This window comes from Heterocephalus glaber, unplaced genomic scaffold (genome assembly GCF_053883595.1).
Source record: "Heterocephalus glaber isolate CG9 unplaced genomic scaffold, H.glaber_assembly_v1.0 deba00001608, whole genome shotgun sequence".
Classification (NCBI taxonomy): Eukaryota; Metazoa; Chordata; class Mammalia; order Rodentia; family Bathyergidae; genus Heterocephalus; species Heterocephalus glaber.
In genome coordinates this window covers 29,730,719-29,752,698 of record NW_028258379.1, presented here as the reverse complement: position 1 = coordinate 29,752,698, position 21,980 = coordinate 29,730,719, and the positions used below count along the sequence as shown (strand labels likewise).

Below are 21,980 nucleotides of genomic sequence, written 5' to 3'. Positions count from 1 at the left end.
ATAAATGAACTCACATCAAGGGTCTGTGGAAACCCTCAAAACCGGGGAAATTCCTTGGCTCTCTTGTCTTCATTTTAGAGTGGAAATTTTAACCAGCAGTTTATTCTAGATATGTAATGGATCTCAGTATTTTAAGAACAAACTAACGGTTTAGAGCTATGAAGGAAATCACGTGGGTTTTATTTTGTTCAAAATGGGTGGATATAATGTGGAACATAATTCTTACGAGATACGTTTTCTTCTTTTTTGTTGTTCTTGTTGTTCCTATCATGGTTATCCATGTTGCTTCAAAAATATTATTTTTTCCTGCTCTCAGTGGCAACAGTAGAAGGGATTGGTTCACATTATGTAATTGTAAATGTCTTGAGTGGTATATAGGGTTTGCTTGGCACTGGGGCACGTGTGGCCTTTTCTGATACTTAAAATGTGCCGTCTGTCACCTCCTGCCCCTTCTCCTACATCAGCTCGATCTGTGGTGGGGCTGGAGCCATCCTCAGGGCTGTTTTAGGGGTTTACACTCATTTGAATAGGCACAGCCATGGACCTTCTCCATTCTGTGCCTACTGTGGACTCTTTGTTTAGAAGCAGGATTCTTCCCTGCTTGAGGAAGAATTTGATTCTGAATCCTAAACTCTCTCCAGGAATAAGCTAGAAAGAGTTTGAGAAAACCTTGCATTTGCTGCAGAGGCTTTCTGGGGAACATGCACCTGGTTGCTGATTTTGGCTGTGTGCAGCATCCTTCGGTTACAGAGACTTCTGCCGTTTCTCCACCAGAGGGCCTCAGTCCTGCATGGGAGAAACCATCTAGAGCCTTGAAGGGGAGTTGAATTTCTATCCATCATTTATCTCTTTAGGCAGCGGAGGGCATTACCCTCAGGCACCAGACTTCTTCACCTGGGTCAACAGATTTTCTTTCCAATTTTGAACCAGTACCTAGGAACATCTCATTAACTATCATCACTGGAACATACAGGATTTATGTTATATTTCTCCCTCTCATGTAATATGCATGTTAATAGCACAAAATACACACCTGAGCTCTTGGATTCATATTTGTTCTTTCCTCTAGAGTTACGTTTCTGAGTCAGAGCTTATATTTCTCTTACCCAAGGAGGTAATAGAATATGATGGAATGCTCCCAGCTTGCTCTCTCGCCAGGTTTTGGACGTGAGCAGGCCCTTTTCCTTCTGTGTGAGCTCGACTGTGTTGGATCATTTATAGGTAGAAAATTCTTTGCTTCTATAATGTATAAATAGCTCATTCTATTGCTCCCATGCAGGGAGGGCATGGGAGACGTTCTGAATGGCCAATTCCTGTTTGTATCCTGTACTGAGTTACATATAATTTTTAGCTTTGATACTGCTTATTCAAGGCTTAATTTCCATCCCGGTGAAGTAGCCTCTTTTCAGGGTCTTCAGTGATACTGACCCAGACACAGCTTGATTTCACACCATTCAAAGTGCCATGTCTTTTGTACATATTGGGGGCTTAATCAGTGATTCTGAGACAAAATTAGACTATCACAACCATACTCATCTCTTTCTTAGTTATAGCTATTTCCTTCCCCTTATGTCACTTAAGAGAACAGAGCTGCAGCCCAAAGCAAATGTACTTTGTTGCCGGTGAACACGGATCCCATAAAAACAAATGAAGAAGAAAGCAGAGTAGATTGGCTTTTAGTAGATCCCAGGGCCTGGTACCAAATTTTTATTTACATCCCTTAGATTTCATTAGTGTTGCTTCGAGTCCTGAGCACAGGCTTCTCTTTTTATGCCACCATCAAGCTTCTGATCTGGTACCATCTGATATGTGTGGGTGAGAGGAATATGGGAGTATTTGTGTACCTATGCTAATAAACCATTATCTTAAAGTCCTGGACTGATCTTGTGAATGAGCACCCTGGGACATCATGTAGGGATAAGATACAGATTAATAGCCCTCCTGAGTGCTTGTGACTTACAGAACCCGAATTTTGATTTACTGCCTTTGTGTGATTTAAAATGTCATCCAAGAACAGAAACAAATACCTAGAGCATCTGCCACGGCCCGCAGAGGCTGACTGACAGGCCTGCACTGGCTGACCCGTTCTGTGGCTTTTTGCAAAGCTGAGATGTGTTCTAATGAGCAGGCTATAAATATCATCGAGTTATGTCATAGGCGGTAGCAGTGCACAACGCAAAGGGACTGGCTAGGAAGAGTTCCCAGCTGACCAGGCTGGGCCCAGTGCTCAGAGAGCACAAGTCGGGTCTGGATACATTGACTAGGAGGTCACTAAAGTATGAAATGTGTGAGTGTGTGGGACAGTGTGACCAGGTATATTCTGATCACACTCAGGAAGCCCCAGGTGCCAGTTGTCACCATCCTACCCTCAGAAGGGACCTTTGGGGCTGAGTTTACTGCTTAGTGGGAGAGTACTTGCCTTGCATGTACAAGGCCCCGGGGTTAGATCCCTGGCACTGCTAAGAAAATGAAAGAGAACTTTAACCCTTTGCTTCTTTTTGCCAGTCCGGGGTTGGGAAGAGGCTTTGTTTGATGAATTTCCTGGGAGTGATTTATGATCTGAAAGATGAAGAGTGGTTGCTTGGTGGACTGCTGTATTTTCATACCATTTATCTTTATCCTGCCTATAATTTTCAACAAGAAGCCTTTTCCCACCTTGCATACAGTGCCTTTCTGATATTCTTTTTTTGGTACTGGACTTGAACTCAGGACCTTGGGGTTGCGAGGCAGGTGGCGGAATCACTGAGCTAAATCCCCAGCTCATCTGATATTCTCCCACCCTTTGCCCAATGTTGCCACCTACTTTTTAAGTGAAAATACAGATTTTAGTGCCACTCTATTAGAACCACTATAAGTTTGAAGATACAGTAGACCCTTGTAGGAGAATTTGCTTCATTTATTTTTTTTTTTTTGGCTTCAGAACTGATTTTCAGGTTTTTATTTTCTTGAGGAAATTTGATTGGGGCTAGAAAGCACAAAAGACCATCAGTATTAGGTCAGATTTTTCAGAGCTCACCAAAGATGGGTAGACATGTGCAGCATAATTGTTTGCTTAGGTTCTAGCCAACAGCTTTCATGCAGAAAAATGCATTGAAATATGTGTATAAAATATTTAATATTAATACATGCCAGATGGAAACCCTGTCAAATTCTATGTGCACACAGGAACTTGACAAGAGGAGTTGGAAGATTCAGAGAGATTCTCAGAGCGGTGGAAACGAGAACAACACAAAACTTGCGAATGGTAAGTGTCACACTTAGTGACTTGTTGTGGCCACCAGGGCCCTTGTCATATATATACATCTGTATATTTAAATGTGTAATATATGTATATAAATAGCAATTCACTCATTTAAAGCATGGATTTCAATGGTTTTTAACCAATGATTTTACCCTGAGCATCAGTTGCGCAGCATGTTTGTTTATATACTGACTATCCTGAGTGTCACTTGGGCAGGTGTCATTTCAACCAGTCCATTCATGTATTGATTGAATTTGATAAAATTGTAGTTTTTATATTTCCTGTTATATTATCTTATAAAAACTTTAAAAATATACAAGTTTTGGTCATCCTGTATTTAAATGATTGGACTGGTAAGTGTTTAACGTATTTGCAGTTGTTCAGCTCTCACTAATATTTGGTTTCAGATCATTATAATCATTCCCAAAAGAAACTCTAATACATTAGTAGTCAGTTCTCATTTTCCCCTTACACCAGCCTCTGACCACCACTAATTTATTTTCCGTTTTTGTGTAATTTGAACATGTCATATAAATAGAATTACACAATATGTGGTCTTTTGTGACTGACTTCCTTTAGTTAGCATAATACAGCCAAGGTTCCTTCATGTTGCAGCATTTATTAACCTTTCTTTTTTTTAATTGCCAATAATTTTCTATTGTACCGATATACCATATTTTATTCACCCATTTATCAGTTGATAGACATTTGGGTTATTTCCCTTTTGGGCTATTATGAGTAATACTGCTGTGGACATTTATGTACAAGTTTTTGAGTGGACATATGTGTTCCTTTTTCTTGGGTATATACTGGGGAGTGGAATTATTGTATCATCTATAAACTCTATGTTTAGCATTTTTAGGAACTGCCAGACTGTTTTCCAAAGCAGCTGCACCATTCCACATTCCTGCACATCTTAACCAACACTTGTTATTATCTTTTTAGTTGTAGCCATTGTGGGTGGGTAGTGCTATCTCATTGTGGTTTTGATTTCTGTTTCCCTGATGGCTGGTGAAGCTGAGCATCTTTTTGTGTGCTTGTTGGCAGTGCTCTCCCTTGAATATAAGAGCTGCATTCTGCCAAGCAAGTAGAATGTCAGCACTCCCGGATGCCAGTGTGGAAGGAGTTAGTTGTGTGCTTATGATTCATACCAAAACCCAGACAGAACAGTGCAGATAAGACCCTGAAGGGTCCTGGTTGCTTGACTACTCAGAAGAGAAATAAAGGTTAAATTATCTGGTTGATGAAGAGCTTGGCTAGCCTGTTAACTTAAATTCTTTTTGTTTCTTTTTAACCTTTTCACTTTCTTCCCTGGGGAGATTGGTGAATTCAACCTCTCTAGCTTGCCCCAAAGAGCCATAGGCATGAGGTGTTGGGTGAGGAGGCCTGGTGCTTATTAGAAGCTAAGCAAATGCCACATATCACAATTGATGTAGTGACCATATGTAAGACTGCAGTTTCTTTTTTTTGTCCTCCACGCTGTTCTTCTTCCTTTATTATAAATCCTTTAAATGTGGGGGGAGTATTCAGTTGAGCAAGGCTAAGAGATTCATGTCACCGGGAATGAGTCTACAAGTTTTAGGATGTAGATGCATGACTTGTGAGGCCAGATGGCTAAGCTAGGCTTTCCTAGAATCATGGTGTTGAGATAAGGTGAGCGCCTGTACATGCACACACACCCCTCACCAAGAGCCCGCCTGGTCTTCAGTATTTATGTGCTAATACCATTTGCAAGCACCTGAAGTTCTAAGAAGGCATTTTGATTTTTAGGGTTCTTTTGGGCAGAAGAACCAGCAAGAATATGGATTAAAAAGTTGTTTCCAGATTATCTTTTCTCATCTTGACTTACCTCAGCATTCTATAAAGCTTCTGAATTGATTAGTATGAATAGCTTCTCAAAGATTTCAAAACACAATGAAGGTAACTGATTAAATTGGCAAGTGTTTTCATAATTACTTTAAAAGCACATTGAAAAATCCAGTCTTTCAAAATTACTCGAATGGAACATTTGTTCATATTACTGACACTCAAATATAGATATATATATTATAATAACATATATATTATATCCTAACAATATACAGTATTACATCTTATACATTAGATCATATATTGATTCTCATGTTATATATGTTTATAATATTTTATACTATATAATATATAGTATAATATTCTATATTGTGGAAACAGGTTTTCCCCAGTACAAAATGGGAATGAATCTGCTGCTTATTTCAATATTACTTTTCTAAATTACAGTCTATCTTCCACTGTTGTCTAAGGTTTATGATTACCAAATCAATATATTTTAACTTCTTTTAAAAATCCTGTGAGGTAGGATTCTGAGGAACGGACGGGGTCTCTTCCATTGTTCTTCTGAGAGGGCAAGGAAGAGCTGCTAAGGAAGCTGCCCCCAGGCCCTTCTGCTGGCAGCTGGCCAGTGTTAACAGGAGGAGAGATGTTTCCACTCTGTCACACCGTGGCGCAAGTGTGTCTCTTGGTCCCTGCTGATTATCTTCAAGTGGCCTAAGTTTCTAATTCCTTGACCACTTAATCAGAGATGTGCATCAGACTTATCTGAGGAAATTCGGGGTGTTGTTTGCTTATTTTGTGTGCTGGAAATGACCCCAGGGCCTGGTACATGTAGGCTAGAGTTCTGTCTCTGAGCTATGTCTTCAGCCCTGTCTAAGGGACTTTGAACAGATACATATCCCCACCTCTGACCTTGGAAATTCCAGTAGAGTGGGTCTAGGAAGGGCCTGAGATTCTGCGTTTCTAAAGTTTCCCAAGTGATTCCTGGCCCAGCCTAATGGAGAAGCACTTCCTGGGCCTTATTTACTGGGGTCTCGGTTCACATGGACGCCAGAAAGCTTCCCCAGCTAATGCCCTTCATAAGACAGTTTCCATTAGCCTTAATTAATAACTTTGTGATTTTTTTAAAATTAGCTAATAATTACAAATTTATGATATTCTTATGAGATGGAAAAACTGTAAACTTGATCTGCTGTGAGACAATAGACAAGAAGGATTTAAAAGTACACGTACTCAATTATACTCCTAGGTTTATACCCCAAAGAATTGAAAACAGGTGTTCAAACACAAACTGCACATGAATGTTTGTATTAGCACTCCTTCCACCAATAAGGGTAGAAACACCCCAAATGCCTACAAGGTGGAGAAGAATGGGTAAACAAAATGTGGTATGTCTATACAGTGGAATGCCATTCAGCCACAAAAATGAACAAAGTGCTGAAACATACACAACATGAATGAATCTTGAAAACACTATGCTCTCTGAAGGAAGCCAGCCATAAAAAGACCCATGTTACATAATTCCATTTCTGTATAATGTTCAAAAATGACAAATACATAGCAGACAGAAAGCATATTAGTCGTTCTGGGATCTGGGAGGAAGGAAAAGTGAGAAGTGATTGTTTAAAGGGTATAGTGTTTCCTTTTGGGGTGATGAAAATATTCTGGAATGAGATAGTGGTGAGGGTTGCACAATACTGTGAATGTACTGAATGCCATTGGCGTGCACGCTCTATAATATTTCATAGTGGACACACAGAAAAGAAGAAAAAGAAATTTCTATACCTTTAGAATCTCAACATAGCAGACATAGCCAGAAAATGAAGTTCCTTACTCTTTTTATTTTCCTTTAACATTTGTTTCTCAGCTATAGTGAGTGGAGGGTGTTTCTGTCAGTTGAAGTTTCCAGCAGAAGTCATTAGCTTATATGACTGCAGTGAGATAAAAATGAAACTATAATGGAAGGTTTAAGAAAGCAGCTCAGAAACTGTTTAGGTCCTGAAAATTGTGTTCTTATAAGATCTTTACAGATGGCTCAGTTGGGGATGATCAGAGTGCATTTAATTTCACATTTTTATAGACATTTAAAGGCAGTGGGCCTTACTTGGGAATAATCAAGAAAATTTGCCTTTACCCAGTGGTTATCAGAAACCACCAAGCTAGTGATTTGGTCGTATTTAAGTTTCCTTAGGGAGTGTTAAGACATTTCACATGGATGAAAGCCTAGCAACGTTCTCTTCTGGAACATATTTATTTAAAAAGACTCATTCTGAGGGAAGCTCAGCATTCTTTGCCTATGATATGAAAGCCCAGCTGTTTCCATCTCTGGCTGTGCCATCCTTGGCTGACTGGGGGGCCTAGACTACCCTAGGATATGCTTGTGTTTTCAAGGGCATTTTCCCTCATTTCTTTGTACTGGACAATTATGAGCTAAATGAACTGATGTACATCAATCAATAAAATACTTTTTAGTACATGCCACACACAGCCCTCCCCATATATCATTTTTAGTACTGTCCTAGGCAGTGGAGTTACAGAGGTTTTGGGAAAACATTAACCTGCACTAACTTCAGAGGACGATATCCAGGTGTTCCCAGGTTTCCATGGTGAGGAGGAGAGAACACCCACCAGAAGTCACAGCCCCCCACTTTGCCTTCTCTCTCATACAGGGCTAGTGGGAGCCTCTGGGCCAGGAGGCCCAGGCCACACTGGAACAGGGCACTCAAGTGCTGGGTCCCAAGGGTGGGCCAGGTACAGCTGGCTCTTGGAACTTGTGAGGAGGAGGACATTCTGAAATTCTGCACCCACATCATATGGTCAATGAAGAGATGTTTTTAGGAAAGTCATCATCTAAGTTGAGTCTGGCTTTTTGCCAGACTTCAGCTTTAGCATGCATCTGTTGGGAGGTGATGAAAATATCTGAAGTTCACCTGCTATTTGTAAGAGCTCTTGGAAAAGGGCTTAGCTAGAAGTTCATTTGTTTCTGGTGTAAAACATGTTTTGGTGTCCAGGGTGTGACAGAGGCATGGTACTACAAGCACACGAGCCTTTAAAAAATGTTCAAAGGCCTTAGTGTATCATATTTTCTTTTCTTTTTTGTCATAAACTAGTATAATTTTCATCCTAGAAGTAAAAAAATTACATTATGAATCTTGAAATAGTGCCTGGCCCAAAGTGATAGCTGATAAATATGTAGTGAATGAGTAAGTACTGTAAAATAGACTCATGGCTCTGCCTTTCCTCCTCTATGTTCCCAGACAATCGCCAGGCAGTTGGCGGAGATCTTGTTGCGGGGTATGTGTGAGCAGAGCTACTGGAACCCCCTGGAGGATCCTCCATGCCAGTCCCCTCTGGATGATCCTCTCCGGAAAGGAGCAAACACCAAAACCTACACCCTCACTCGCAAAGCCCGCGTCTACTCAGGAGAGAAGTACGGAAGTTGATGTCCTCAGTCGGGAGCCCAGGGGCGGGAAGGGAATGTGGGCATATTCAAGGACAAGTAGAAGTACACAGGCAGAAGAAGTCAGATGAACAAGTCTTGTTTACCAGTTTAATAGATACCTCATCCCTCTTCCTAACTTCAGCAAATATGTGCACTCCAGCCAGGGGCATTTTAAGGAGAAACCTGCTCTCTTCTCAGTGTTCTGCTGCCGTCCTCAACCTTCACTGTTGGTCTAGGACAGTGGTGGCAGGGCACGCAGAGCCCTCCCCATCAGCATGAGAGCCAAGTCGCCCCTGGCAGCTGAGCATCAGATATTCAGGTTTAATTGTAGTGTTGGCACTTTGGGATAAACAAGTGGGTTTTGGATTGCAGTTGGGGTACTCATTTTTTAAAGGTTCACGTCCTTGGTCTAGGGATTCTCATTCCACTTATCATCAGAATGCAGCACTTTACAGTGATTGGCAACACAGCTCCTTCTAGTCTGAGCAAGCATTTATTCTTTTCTTCAGCAATTCCTTTGTTTTTATTTAAGTCATCTTCTAAGCTGATCTAGATATAAGGACAGTTAAATAGTTTGCCACTGATTAGAAGGTGCAGTCTCTTTAGAACTTTTTCATCTCTTAAGTTTTAAATCTGAGATTTGAGCAACTTGGGGGGAAACAGATCAGGAAGCCACTACCTTCTCAGGCCTCAGCGTCCCCGGGTCAGGGCAGGAGAAGCGAGGTGGGGGAGACGATGACACAACAGGAATGGCCAGAAGAGAGGAATGATGGGTCCCTTGTTCCCAATCAAAGCCTTGAATTCCCTCCTTGCCTGGTCCAATAAGGACAAAGCTCAATAACCTTTCCAAATCTGTACTTGAAGGAAAGGGGGCCACACATGAACGAATGTGGAGAACCTCTTTAGTGTCATCGAAGTGGACAAATGGCAGAGAGACTGCAGACAGCTGCTTCTGAAACTCGGAGAAAGTGCTGAGAGATGGATTGGCTAGATACTCCACGAGTGACATAGGAAAACGACTGGGTGGCTCTTCTCCAGGCTGCTGCTGCTTACTCCTCTGAAGTTGAGCACTAGCATCCCTCTCCCTTATCACCTTCTTGTTCAGTTTGCATTTCTTAGGGGGATTCAGATACGGGAGCATATTCCTGGTTTTTTCCTTAGGTTTAATTTAGTTTTAATCCTCCCCTTTCCATTTGCCTTGTCAAACCATGAGTTTACTTATTCCACGGACTGTGTGTCCTCCTCAGCCTGTATCTGGTTTCATAAATCATCTGTTCAGGCAGCTCCCAAACTCTCACTGCAAAAATGCTGATCCCTCAGAATGAACTATTTAGAAGCAGATTTGAGATGGTACATACTCCATTTTCTCTATGGCTGGGTTTTGTTAGTATTCTGTTGAAGATTTTTATACCTACATCCATAAAAGATACTCTTCTGTAGTTTTCTTGTGGTATCTTTGATTTTGGCACCAGGCCTTATAAAAAAGTTGGAGTAGTTCCTCCTCTTCTATTTTTAAAAAGCATTTATGGAGAATTGGTATTAGTTCTCCTTTAAATGTCTGATAGAACTTACCAGTGAAATTATCTGGCTCTGGGCTTTGCTTGGTGGGAATTTTCTTCAAAACTAATTCAATCTCTCGACATAGGTCTATTGATATTCTCTTTTTCTTCTTGAATCAGTTTTAGTAGTTTGTGTCTTCCTAGAAATTGGTCTGTTTCGTCTGAGTTACCAATTTGATGACATACAGTTGTTTATTGTATTATAATTTTTTTGATTTCTGCAAGATTGGTTATGTCCTCTATTTCTCACTGTAGTAATTTGTATTTTCTCTCTCTTTTCTATGGTCAGCCTAAGTAAAGATTTGTCAGTTTCTTGATCTTTTTAACAAACCAACTTTTGGTTTTGCTCATTTTCTCCATTGAGATGCTATTCTCTAATTTCCATGCTAATCCTATGCCTTCCTCAGTTTTTAGCTTTCCAGTTTTGTGTGTTCATAGCCCTGTTTCTTACTTGAACTATTAGTGAAAAGAGAAAACCTGTTGGGGTGTTCCTTGCTTGGGGTACACTCATTACCAAGACAGGGTGGTCTGATCGGCCAGTGGTGAGGCATGAGGACATCGTCAGTGATGCTGACTGGGAGGTGGAAGAGGGAACCTGTGGATAAGGCTCAACCCTGGTCTCGGCCAGTAGTCCCAGGTTCTCCCCTTCCACGTAGTCGCTTATGCGCAGTGTAAGTACAAAGCACAGTTGAGACCCAGGACCTCCCATTCCAGCAAACGTTGGTCCTGATGGGTCTGCAAAGCGAGCTCTGCCAGCCAGCTCCCTCCTGGTGCCTGAAGGCAACGCAGAATTGAAGCAGGTGCACATTATCGGCTCCTCTTGAATTTTGAAGGGAAATAAAATGGGTAGATGCTGAGTAGAAAGGGGAGAGATCACCTGTCACAGGCCCCCTTTTTTTCCTTTCTTCCGGGTCTTTCTTTGGAGAATTTTCTGCTTTGGTTAACTTTATTCGTAGGTGTTGTATTGATATGTAACAAGTAGGGAAGAAGAAACAAATGAGAAGTATAAAACTTGATGAGTTTTAGCCAAGTGAACACATCTATGTCATAAGTATCCTAATCAAGAAGTAGAGATTGCCAGAACCCTAGAGCCTCTCTGTACTTTTTCAGTTACTACCTTTGTCCTCGGGCAACTGTCCTCACTTGTAGCACAATAACTAGTCTGGTTCATTTTTGAAATTTACATAAGTTGGGTGCTTTGGCACATACCTATAGTACTAGCACTTAGAAGTCTGAGGCAGGAGGAGCTCTGGAGCCCCTCAAGACCAGGCTAGGCAGCATAGTGAAACCGTCTCAAAACAAAAAAATTAGTAAGTCATTGTTGCATCATTTTCAACACTGTGGAAACAAAGAAACTTATATAAATGGAATCGTATAATGAGCATTTATGTTTAACTTTTTTCTAACAGTATACTTGGAAAATTCACCCATATTTTTGCATGTAGTAGTGATTTGTTTTCAGTGCTACGTAGTATTCCATGGATAAATTCTGCAGTGCATTGATCTATTCTGCCCTCTCATGATGGCCATTTGAGCTGTTTCCTTTTTTTTTTTGGTACTGGGGATCGAACTCGGGGCCTTGAGCTTGCGAGGCAGCAGGCACCAGCACCACTGAGCTACATCCTTGGCCCCTAGCTGTTTCCTTTTCTGTCTGGAGCTACAGGGACAGTGCTGCTCTGAGTGCCCTTCATATGTATCTTATGTGTGTACATGTGTATGTCAGTCAGCTGTATTTTTCCCTTCATTGATGCCTCCTTATAAAAACACATGTGGTGACTTATATAATTAAATGCATATTAGAGTCGATGATTAGCACAAGCAAAGCAGATTTAAAGCCAGTGTTGTGCCAGGAAGCAGATGATGAAAAGATCTGTGGGATGCCAGCAAATGCCTGGCAGGCCTGCGCGGTGGTGACCCCATCAGGGCTTCGTGCAGATCTGCAGCTCTGGTCTCCCATGCAGAAGTTTCTGGCAAGGCCGGAGCTGGTTCAAGTGGGAGGATGAGGGCGGTGCAGTGTAGGATGATGGGAAGTGGCAGAACCAAAGCGTGTGACTGACCAGCCACACCACTAGTTTCTCTTCACCCCGGGTGAGCCCGGCCCACCTCTGAGTCGCAGGAACACAAAGTCCCTGCCTGGGGTGATGGGCTGTGTGGGACTCAGCCAATGCCTCCTCAGAGTGGAGCCCTGGGCACCTGGCTGATCGTCTTGTGTCACAGGGGGATTATTGACTAGTGTGGGTTGACCAAAGAGGGAAGGAAGGGTCATGGGAAGCCTGGACAATCGTGTTGGACCAGGTGATCCCTACTAATCAAGAGGCACTCTTAGTGTGTAGGTTAAATCCTTTTCCTTTCTGCCCGGTTGTGGCACTGACCGTGGCCTCTGCCTCAGTGTATTTAGCACAGTGACTGGGGTGGTGGGGCTTTGTCTTTTGGCCTTGACTCCTGGGCTCCCATCTGGCTGGTGTAGTTCATTGGCCACACATCCAGGACTTTATATAGCGGTGGCCCAGCCAGGCACAAGAGCATTGTAAAGCTCTGTCAGTGGGCCTGGGAGTCATCTAAAATCCACTTCTTTGTGGGCTGGCAGAGCTCAAGGCCTTCCCTGTACCTAAATGGAGTCGCCCTGACTTCTGGGCAGCGCTGTTTAGACATCTGCCTCCTCATTCATCATGCAGTGGCTCCAGATGACGGAAGAGATGAAATGCAATTGGATATGGTTGGGTTAATTTCTTTGGTATGATTTTTTTTTCTATGACCAACAACAACATTTTTTACATATTTGGAGAAAATTTCAAGAAAGAACTATTATCTGGAAGCCCTGGCAAGACATGCTTCCTGTTTGCACATGAGGATCCTCGCCCTTGTTCCCTGTGTTTTCTATAGAATCGCATCATGAGTTGGCCAATTCATCCAAAGCTAGAAAATGGGCAGTTTGCCTAAAGGTCACCATGTGATTTAGCAGAGTGGCCGGCCCACAGCCCTCTCACTGTTAGTCTGGCAGCAGCCCTGGCACTTCTATCCCTGCCTCTAGGCTGCTGGCTTTTGGAAGCTGGCCCTTACCTACTGGTCCCTGTTCCTTGTGTGCCCTTGATCTACACCTTGCCCATCACAGCACGTCCTCAAGGACCAGAGCCCTGGTTTTCCCACTCCAAATCTGAGGCTGGGTACTCCAGGGTCTTCCCCTGAGGCTCTTGGGCTCCAAAAAGGCGAATGTCACAAAAGGAAGGCCTCAACAATTTTGACCATTCACCCTGGGCTCCTTACTTGTCTGAGCAAGGAAGAGGGAACAAATGGCCAGAAATGGAGCTCGAGAGTTCATAAGTAATGAAAGCACAGTCCAGTGTATAGGTTTTCAGTCATGTCTCTTAAAACCTTCCTTTCTCCCTTCTTCTCCCTCCTTGCCAGCCCTGGGAGCTCTGTAGCGCTCCTGAGTAACCACCTGCCTGTTACAATAGGGAGGGCCCAGGAAGTGGAATTAGAATCACTTAATGCGCTACTTGTTAGCGACTCTGGTAAAAATAACACAACCAGTGTTTAACTAGGCTGGATGGCTCAAATGGAATTTGGAGATTATCCATGAACTGAATTGGCTAGTGTTAAGTCACAATTAGCACAGGCTCTCTCTGCAATTAGTCTGAACGATGCAGAACTGGCTATCCATGAAAAATAGTTAAGGTTATTGTTTTATTTATTTACAAGGTCCCCATTGCATGCAGGCACAGGGAGGATTTCAGGAAGTAATTGCTGGGTGTGCACACACATGTACACACATGCAGGGGGGCACTCTTAGTTCAAAGCCTCTAGTTCTATTTCTGAATTCAAGGGGGAAAGAAATGTTATATCTTCTGAAAAACACAGATCACTGCAAGCTGACTCCCAAAGGAAGTATCCTCAAGCCCCAGAATCCTGTATGAGGGGTGGGCCAGCCTTGCTATAAGATCATGGCCCTGGAAGAGCAACAGAAACATCCCTGCCTGATATGTCAGAGTTGTCATAAGAGGTCCAGGCACTGTGCTTTCTTTGTCTCGTTCTTAAGACCCTTGTGATACAGTACAAAAACTCACCAGCATTTCAAAAATAAGTATTTATAATTATATGGAAAACATGGGTGTCTCACCTTTTTAGGGGGGAAGAAATCTCCTAAATGATTGTAATGTTATCTGTAGGAAGATATAAATTTAGTCTACATTGGTGGTTTTCAAAATATCCAGGAGTTACTGAGTCAAGATTATTTTTATTTATTGCAAACTCTTTCTATGCACTGAAGAAAAGTTGAGTTTGGCTCAATTGGTGATAACATTCACAATTCTACTCAAAAGATTCTAGAGCTTTAGAACAGGAAGGAAAGAAAAGCCACAAGTCTTTAAAAGTGCTCACAGCACAAAAAGTAGGATACAGAGGGTGCAGATTGGGGTTATGTTTGGGTTTTTGTTGTTTTCTAATCCTCAGCCACATTGAGTTTAAAAGCTTTTTCTTTTAATCCAAGATTTTAGAGTTCAGCCAAATTCCATATAATAGATTAACAAGACAGCTATTGCATGCCACCCCATAATAAAAAATGTGTTTAACATAGCTCACCAAATTCTTCATTATTAGAGAAATTACTAACACTCTAAAATTGCTTCCAATCTCTTATTTCATCTCATGACAATATAAGATATGTCAGTTAGCAGGTGACACATAAGAAGGGCACTTTTTAATGAAATGTCTGTAGTTTATGCTTCCATAATGGATTTAAGCAAAAGCTGATATTATTTACATAATGTCAGTTTGTAGCAATCTAAATTTCTGCCTCAGTAATAAGTACATGTGTTATTTAGGCTTTAACTTGATTTTTTACAGCATGATTTCACCCTCTGCCTACCACTAGAATACATAGCTAAAATGTATTAATTCCACAGATTAGCAGAGAAAATAAGCAAATTAATTCAAGTGTTGAAATTATACAGTATTTTTTCTTGGGCTCCGTAAACCACTTTTAACCTTCTGTTCTACTTGTAGTTGTGTATTTTGTGTTTTTTTGAAACTGCCATATATCAAATTTGGTTTTCTTTATGCAGCATTTTTTGTCCTCAAGAAAATACTGAAGAGGCCCTGTTGTTACTGCTGATTAGTGAATCAATGGTAAGTGGAAAATGTTTTTCATTGTTCTGTCCCCTGGCCCTAGAGTCCCCTTTTAGCTGTGTTCAGTCCCTCAATGTGGTGATTTTTTTCCTCAGAAAATGCTTTCTAGGAAAAGTACCTGGAGTGGGATGGAGGCAGTAGAAATTTTAAAAGAGGGATGTTTCTTAATTCTCAGACTAGCAGGCAACGTCCCTTGGTCATGCTGGGGCTTAGGGGTTCTCTTTCTTAGCAGTTAATAGGTACCTTAGTTCATTCATTCACCCGCTAAGTATTGGTAACACTAGGACTATTTATGTAAGCAGCCTGTATAGCTACGAGGACCACAAAGGAGCCTTACAAGGGAAAGAAGCTCTCAAAGGGTAACCGTCTCAAGCCTTCTCAGTTGCAATGGTGTGCATAGCATGTTGGGGTAAATCGCTCACTGGGTGTGGGAACCTCCAGGTTTCATCACAGGTGCCTGAGGAAACTGCCTGGCCCTCTGTGCTAGTGGCCTTTTGCTCTCCCACCTGTTCCCAGGTGCTACAGAGCCCCAGACCGCCTGAGCTCACTCCTGCTCCTGGGCTCTGCTGTGTCTGCCAGACCATCAGATTCTTTTGAAATGCTTTCTGAATGTTTGGCCAGGAGATTGAAGTTTGAGATCAAATACTGCATTGCTCACCATTTATTGGGTTTCCCCTCTGTACAGCACTAAGCATTAGAGCCTTGGCTTGAAATCTTGGGAATAATATCCCAATATTGTAGGCACATGATGTGTGCTTAGCACCTGAGCAGGGTACCAGGCTCCTAGAACTTGAAAGGACCAGAGGGCTCACATTCATTCACTTCCTTTTACAGACGAGGAACCTGAGGCCCAAAGCAGCCAAAACACATGCATGGTGCAGAGGTCTGCTGCTCCTTCTGTAGATTGTGCTCCCTCCCACCTCTGCCAGGGTCCACCCTTCATCCTGTCAGGCAGGCAGTGGACAAAAGGGAATTGCAAGAAAAGCAAGAGAAGGTGTTTCCTTTCTCCCCACTCACCCTGCCCAAGCATGTGGTTTAATTGGAGGTGCAGAATGCACTCAGGTGAAAAGCCCTAGAAGTAGTGTACAAGAACACACGTGGGAGAAGGCGGGATCAGCAGAGGCCGTGGTCGGTCAGGGAGGGTAGCTTTCTTGCCTTGGTTTTACACTTTTGAACTTTTTGCTTTGGGAAGTGGCACAGACATGTTTACAAGAGCCAGACTCCTTGAGTTACCACAGCTTTGAATACAGTAATTGCTATCTTTTTCTTTTTTTTTTTTTTTTTGGTACCAGGGATTGAACTTGGGTCCTTGTCCTTGCACAGCAGGCGGCAAAACCACTGAGCTAAATCCCTGGCAGTTACTACAGCTTTGTACTTGGATGCTCTTGACATCAGTGGGCTCCCTTCCTTCCCAGGAAGCACGTTGCCCCCTTGGCTCATCTTTCCTTGACTGTCAGCTGTAACTTTGGCCAGTGTCATTTATATTCTCCATTCTGCCTTAGCACACTCAGAAAGACGCATAGGTGGCCAGGCTGGCGCTTGGTGGCATTCAGTCCATTTTTCAAGTGAACAAGTCTCACCTGCTTTGTCACCAGTTCGTTGATGAAAGTCAGCTCCTGTGGGCCTCCAAGCTGACTGGACTTTTCACAGCTTGGTGGTTGCTGTCCTTTGGGCAAACTTGGTTCTGAAGACATGGTAACCAGACATTCTAGATGACTAGGACCATTCTGCTCCATCCTCAGGTCATGTGTTCCAGTCTGTAATTTTGAAAACATGGCCACATCTCCAGAACACTTACTCTAAGTGTAGTGTAGATGCTTTGGAGTGATGTCCTGCTCCCTAATGGAAGAGATAGAAACTAATAGATCCCTTTGAGAGCGTCAGATTTGGCTCTGTGGTGTTTAATTTCTGGAAAGATCTTTTTAAGGAATGGTGACATCATCAGTAAATATGAATAACTAGGTTCCCCACCAAAATGATAGTGTTCTCCCTGTAAATCATTCCAAAATTAAGTTGTTCTCAGGAACCTTTTTTTTCCATTTTCTTTGACTGCTTGATTTTTTAGTTTTTAGGCAGAAAATGAAGGTGCTCCATTTCAGAACCAAACTGAGAGTTGCTATTCTTTCTGAATATCTGAGAAAATTATATTCTTCATTGGTTCTGACTTTAGAAGCATAAATTTATCTATAGTCTCTCCACCTACAAAGAAATCGTTTGGAATTGTACTGCTTTCTCACTGCATAGAAAATTAGTTTTCCCCTAGGAAAAGAGATCATCAGAACTGTTTGCACAGCTACCACTGAAACAATATTTTGGAACACATACTATTTGTGGATCTTCTTGAGGTTATAGAATACCTTTTAATCAAAATCTACTAATACTTTCTCTGAAAATGAAAAAAAAAAAACAATGCATTTGATATAACTTGAAAATCTCTCCCAAACAGTATTTGTTGTATTTTATTTTGTTCTCTTCCAGGCATTGGTCTCAGTATGAAACATTTATAGCAAATAAAGGGAGACCATTTACAGCAGGTGTCTTAGAGTCCCTTTTGTTGGGCTCAAAGGCACTGCGTAAAGAAAAACTTAGAATGAAATCTTCAAAAGCAGGCTTATTTCCATAAGAGCTGACTCACCTTGTAGGAAGTGGCTTGTCTTAGATATTCTTATTTCTTTCTGACATTTAAGAGCCAGGAGTTTTAAAGTGAGTAATTTCTGTTGGGTGGCTAGAAGTAAATGCCTTAGCCTCACACAAAAAGAAAGCATTTTGCCTCATTAGCGAGAGGAAGGTATGCCCGTGGCCTTTGTGAATGTCAGTCAGGAAGATACACATCAGCCAGGGGACAAGGGACTCTGGAAACATAAGCACCACTTTCACAGGGAAGACTGGGGGGCCCTTTCTCTGCTTCTGGGGACCGATGGGCTTGGCGACTTCTGTTAATTAGCAGGAGGGGAGAGAGCAGGTGAAATTTAACTTTATTGATTCCGAACGCCCTATTACAGAAAAAAAAGGAAAATAAGCTGGCTCTTGAGCCTCTATTGTATGTGGTATGTATGGAGAAATCTGTGGAGAAATTGAACTTCAGAAGTAATGAAAACAAGTTGCTATGAAGAGCATTTGACTCTGGAGAGATGAGATGAGTAAGCTTGGCTGCACCTGATATATTTCTGTGCTAAGCAGCTGAGATGTGAAATTGGCAAGTGTTCTCTTCAGTCCTCTGTGGCAATATCATCTAAAGTAAAACTCAGCTTCCTTCTTGTCTTCTCTCGTGCATCTGCTTCGTGCTTCCCTTTACAAGATTGAATTAGTCTTTGCGATCTGTTCCATGAAGCCACCACATAGGGATTTGAATGTTGCTCAGAGAGAGAGGAAAAATGAGATGTATCTCCGTGGGATGGCTAGAACTCGATGACACCATTTAGTAATGGAAAATGCAGGGCTGAGAATGTTCTCCCACTCTTGAATGTAGAGCAGAGCAGGATCACAGTAGACAGCAGGCTCCCACTTGATGGTTGCTGCTGCTGTGTCTGCCACCGGGACCTCTGTGAGCCTGAGACCAAGGGACAGTCCCTGCTTTGCCTCAGCCCCCAAAGCTTCCCCAGAGACTGCCAGGTTCACACTACCATGTGCTGCGATGCTCCGGGGATTTTGAGTACATAACCGGAGGTGACAAGCCCCTCCCTCGCTTCTGGCCTCCAGAAGGCAAACTGTGAGGAGCAGGGGGCCTAGGTGGCTTCTGTACCACACCTTGACGGGATGTGCATGGACTGGCTCACCATCTGTTTCTCTCTCCCATGTTGCTTTCAGGCCAACCGGGACGCTGTGCTGAGCAGGATACCTGAGCACAAAACTGACCGCCTCATCAGTCTGCAGAGCGCATCTGTGGTCTACGATTTGCTGACCATTGCTCTTGGGAGAAGAGGCCAGTATGAGATGCTGTCGGAGGTATAACTGCTGAGGCTGGTTGGCTTCCAGCATGGGGTGGTGGCTGGATGCCTCCAGGAGCCAAGAGACCTGGTCCTGGATCCCTTCTTTCACTGCCAACCTTGTGAATTCGTTCGGTCATTTAACTTTGGTTTCCTCTCTGTAAAAGGAAGTAGGCTAAATGATAATGTGGTGGAATTGATCCACAGTCTCTTACCACACGTGGTCCATCATTCCCAAGGCTGCGAGTGTGTGGGAGGGAAGGGCAGCATTTCTCAGGCAGTTTCTCTTCCAGTGTAATTTCCATCACAACCAAAGTCGTCCATCTGTGATATTAATTTCCTCATAAAAGTTTTATTTAAAATGTCAGTGTATAACTCCTGGTGACTTGGCAGTAGCAAGCACATGTGCCATGCCTAGCAGGTAGGGACGTTTCAGGTAAGGGTAGATGCTATCTTTATTTAGGATGTTTTACTTGGTCACAAGGCATCCCATGGATTACAGATCTTGTGCAAGGTTCCATCATCTTCTCAACCTCTCAGCTTCTAGGAAATACTCAGGGCGGAAGCTTTACTGTGTCAGTTTCAGCGGGAGCTGGTTCATCTGGGCTATGGTTATGTGTTATTAAGTTCCTGCCTAGAGTACCAGATTCTACCTTGGAAGGGCTGAATAAATAAGGAAACCATTTTATCTTCTCTTTAGCAAAATGAGGAAGAAAGAAAGAAAAGAAGGAAAGAGAGAGAGAAAAGGAGCCCATTTTGTTAAAATGAACTTTTCCATGTTATTTATCTCTCTCTTTCTAAATTTATACCCATTGCAACAGCCTCTGGGCACAAGGACAGGGAATGAAATACAGTAACAGATTGGCTGAAATCAGATAAGTGCTCAACTCACCCTCCAGCCTGCCAGTGCCTCGCCACATTAGGCAGGAACCTTGGGAACAGATGAGCCTGCGTAGCTTGAATCTTTTTTTAGTCTTTGGTTTGGTGACTACATGGGGCAATGGTTACTCAGCCTTCCAAAAAAACAAAACAAAACAAAGCAAAAACCACACAAACTCTCAAAAAGTGGCTAGATTATGCAGTGTGTCCAGATGCCCCGGCACACATGGCCTACCCCACTGAGACTCAGTTCAGGCGTGGATTGGCCCAGATTGGTCCAAGCCCTCTCTGGGTGCCTTGGTTTCCAGGGCCGCCTCCTCCTGACCAGCGGGTCCACTGCACAGCCTGTCTGTGAGGTCAGTGCCACCAGCTCACAGCTGAGTTAAGGTGAACTTCCTTTCAGACAAACCACTTGACCCCTCCCTAGGCCATAGTGCGTGTGGTTCATCCCCTCATATAGCAATGTAGCCTTTCCATCACAGCTGAAACAGTGTGAGGAGCCCAAGATGGCCAGCTTGGTGGACAGCCTGCAGGGCCCCTGCCCATTAGCTTGTCATTCTGTGAATGGCTCTGTGGGGGTGGTTGTCCCCTTAGCAGCATTCCTCTGAAAGCCAGCAGCTCCATGTATGTGGATCCTCCCGGCACAGAATCCCAGAACCTTGTTTTCACTCCAGTGACTTTCACCTTGATGTCACATGTGGCTTCCACCTTGTGCTGGTGACCTGATGCCCAGGTCACTGGATAGTCTGGTTGCAGGAGCCTCTGCAGTTCAGAATGTCACCCGCTAGTCACATTTAAAATAATGGAGACAGTGCCAAAGTCTGCCTCAAATATTTTGGAGTGATAGGGTGGAAGGAAAGGAATGTACCACTGTGGAGCCCTTGGAGCCTTTTGGATTTTGTGCCATATCTGTGTTTAATGTATTAAAAATATAAATCAATTGATAAATAAAACAGAGGACGTGCATTTCTTCAACACACATATGCACTGTCACCTGCTCTGAGCCAGGGTGTGTGATTAAGGCCAGGGATACAGCCATGAGCAAGCCCGGCCCTGGCCACAAGCTGCTGCCAGTCTAGAGGGCAGCACCATCTGCAAGCGGTTACCACCTGTGTGGTTGACCCAGGGAAGGCTCAGCACAGGCTCTGCATCCATTGATGAGGGCCTTGAATTTGGCTTTGGCCTTTCCTGCCCTACTTTAGGCAGTCAGAACCCCCCACCCCCCCGCAAACTTGTGACAACCATGCCATCTCAGATCTAAGACAGTGGATGTTGTATGAAGAAGAAGGCTCACAGCATTGTGAGGCTTCCAGTACACCCTCGATGTCTTGATTACCACGGAGGGGGCTGGGCTGGGCTGGGCGGGGCTGGGCTGGGCTGGGCTGGGCTGGGCTGGGCTCACCCAGTGTGAGCGAGGAGCCTCTCTCCCTCTGTCCAAGACTGCATTTTCTTAGACTGGCTGCTTTCCACTTTTCCTCATTTACTGGGGTTTTCTTGAATCCATTTGCCTTTCCACTTTCTCAGGACTTTTAAGTTAAAGGGTAATTGGATGTTTTTAAGTTGAAACAAAATTCATATAACAAATTTAACCATTTAAAAGTATGTGATTCAGTGGCATTTAGTATGTTCACACTATTGTGCAGCCGTGTTAGTCAGCTTTGTGTCACCATAATGAAATATCTCACACAGGCTGCTTACAAAGCAGAGGAAGTTTACTTAGCTCGCAGTTTTGGAGGCTCGGAGTCCCAACAGCATAACCTGGGCTCTATGGAGAGAGCCGCCCACTGGCTGCTTGTCCTCATAATTGGAGCATTGTCACTGCATGCAGGGACAAGCAAGTGACTGCATCCCAACCCAGGAGCAGGAGGATGGGCAGGGCCAGGCATGCTCATTTTATAGCAGCCCTCACACCCCAGGGACCAAAGGACCCACCTCCCAAGTGTTCCACCATCTCTCAACAGCCCTACCCAGACCAAGCTGCTACTCACAATGGACCCTGA

General features: G+C 43.2%; 1 protein-coding gene across 6 annotated transcripts in view; it reads left to right on the top strand.

Annotated features, from left to right (window-relative positions):
• The window catches only part of Ttc7b (tetratricopeptide repeat domain 7B), a 236,444-nt gene that overhangs the window by 99,347 nt on the left and 115,117 nt on the right, over positions 1–21,980 (top strand). For all 6 annotated transcript variants that reach the window (XM_004837069.3, XM_013065309.3, NM_001303304.1 and 3 more), the window contains 4 exon segments: positions 3,166–3,244; positions 8,308–8,480; positions 15,112–15,175; positions 18,983–19,120. In XM_004837069.3, the coding sequence (XP_004837126.1) occupies positions 3,166–3,244; positions 8,308–8,480; positions 15,112–15,175; positions 18,983–19,120 (454 nt within the window).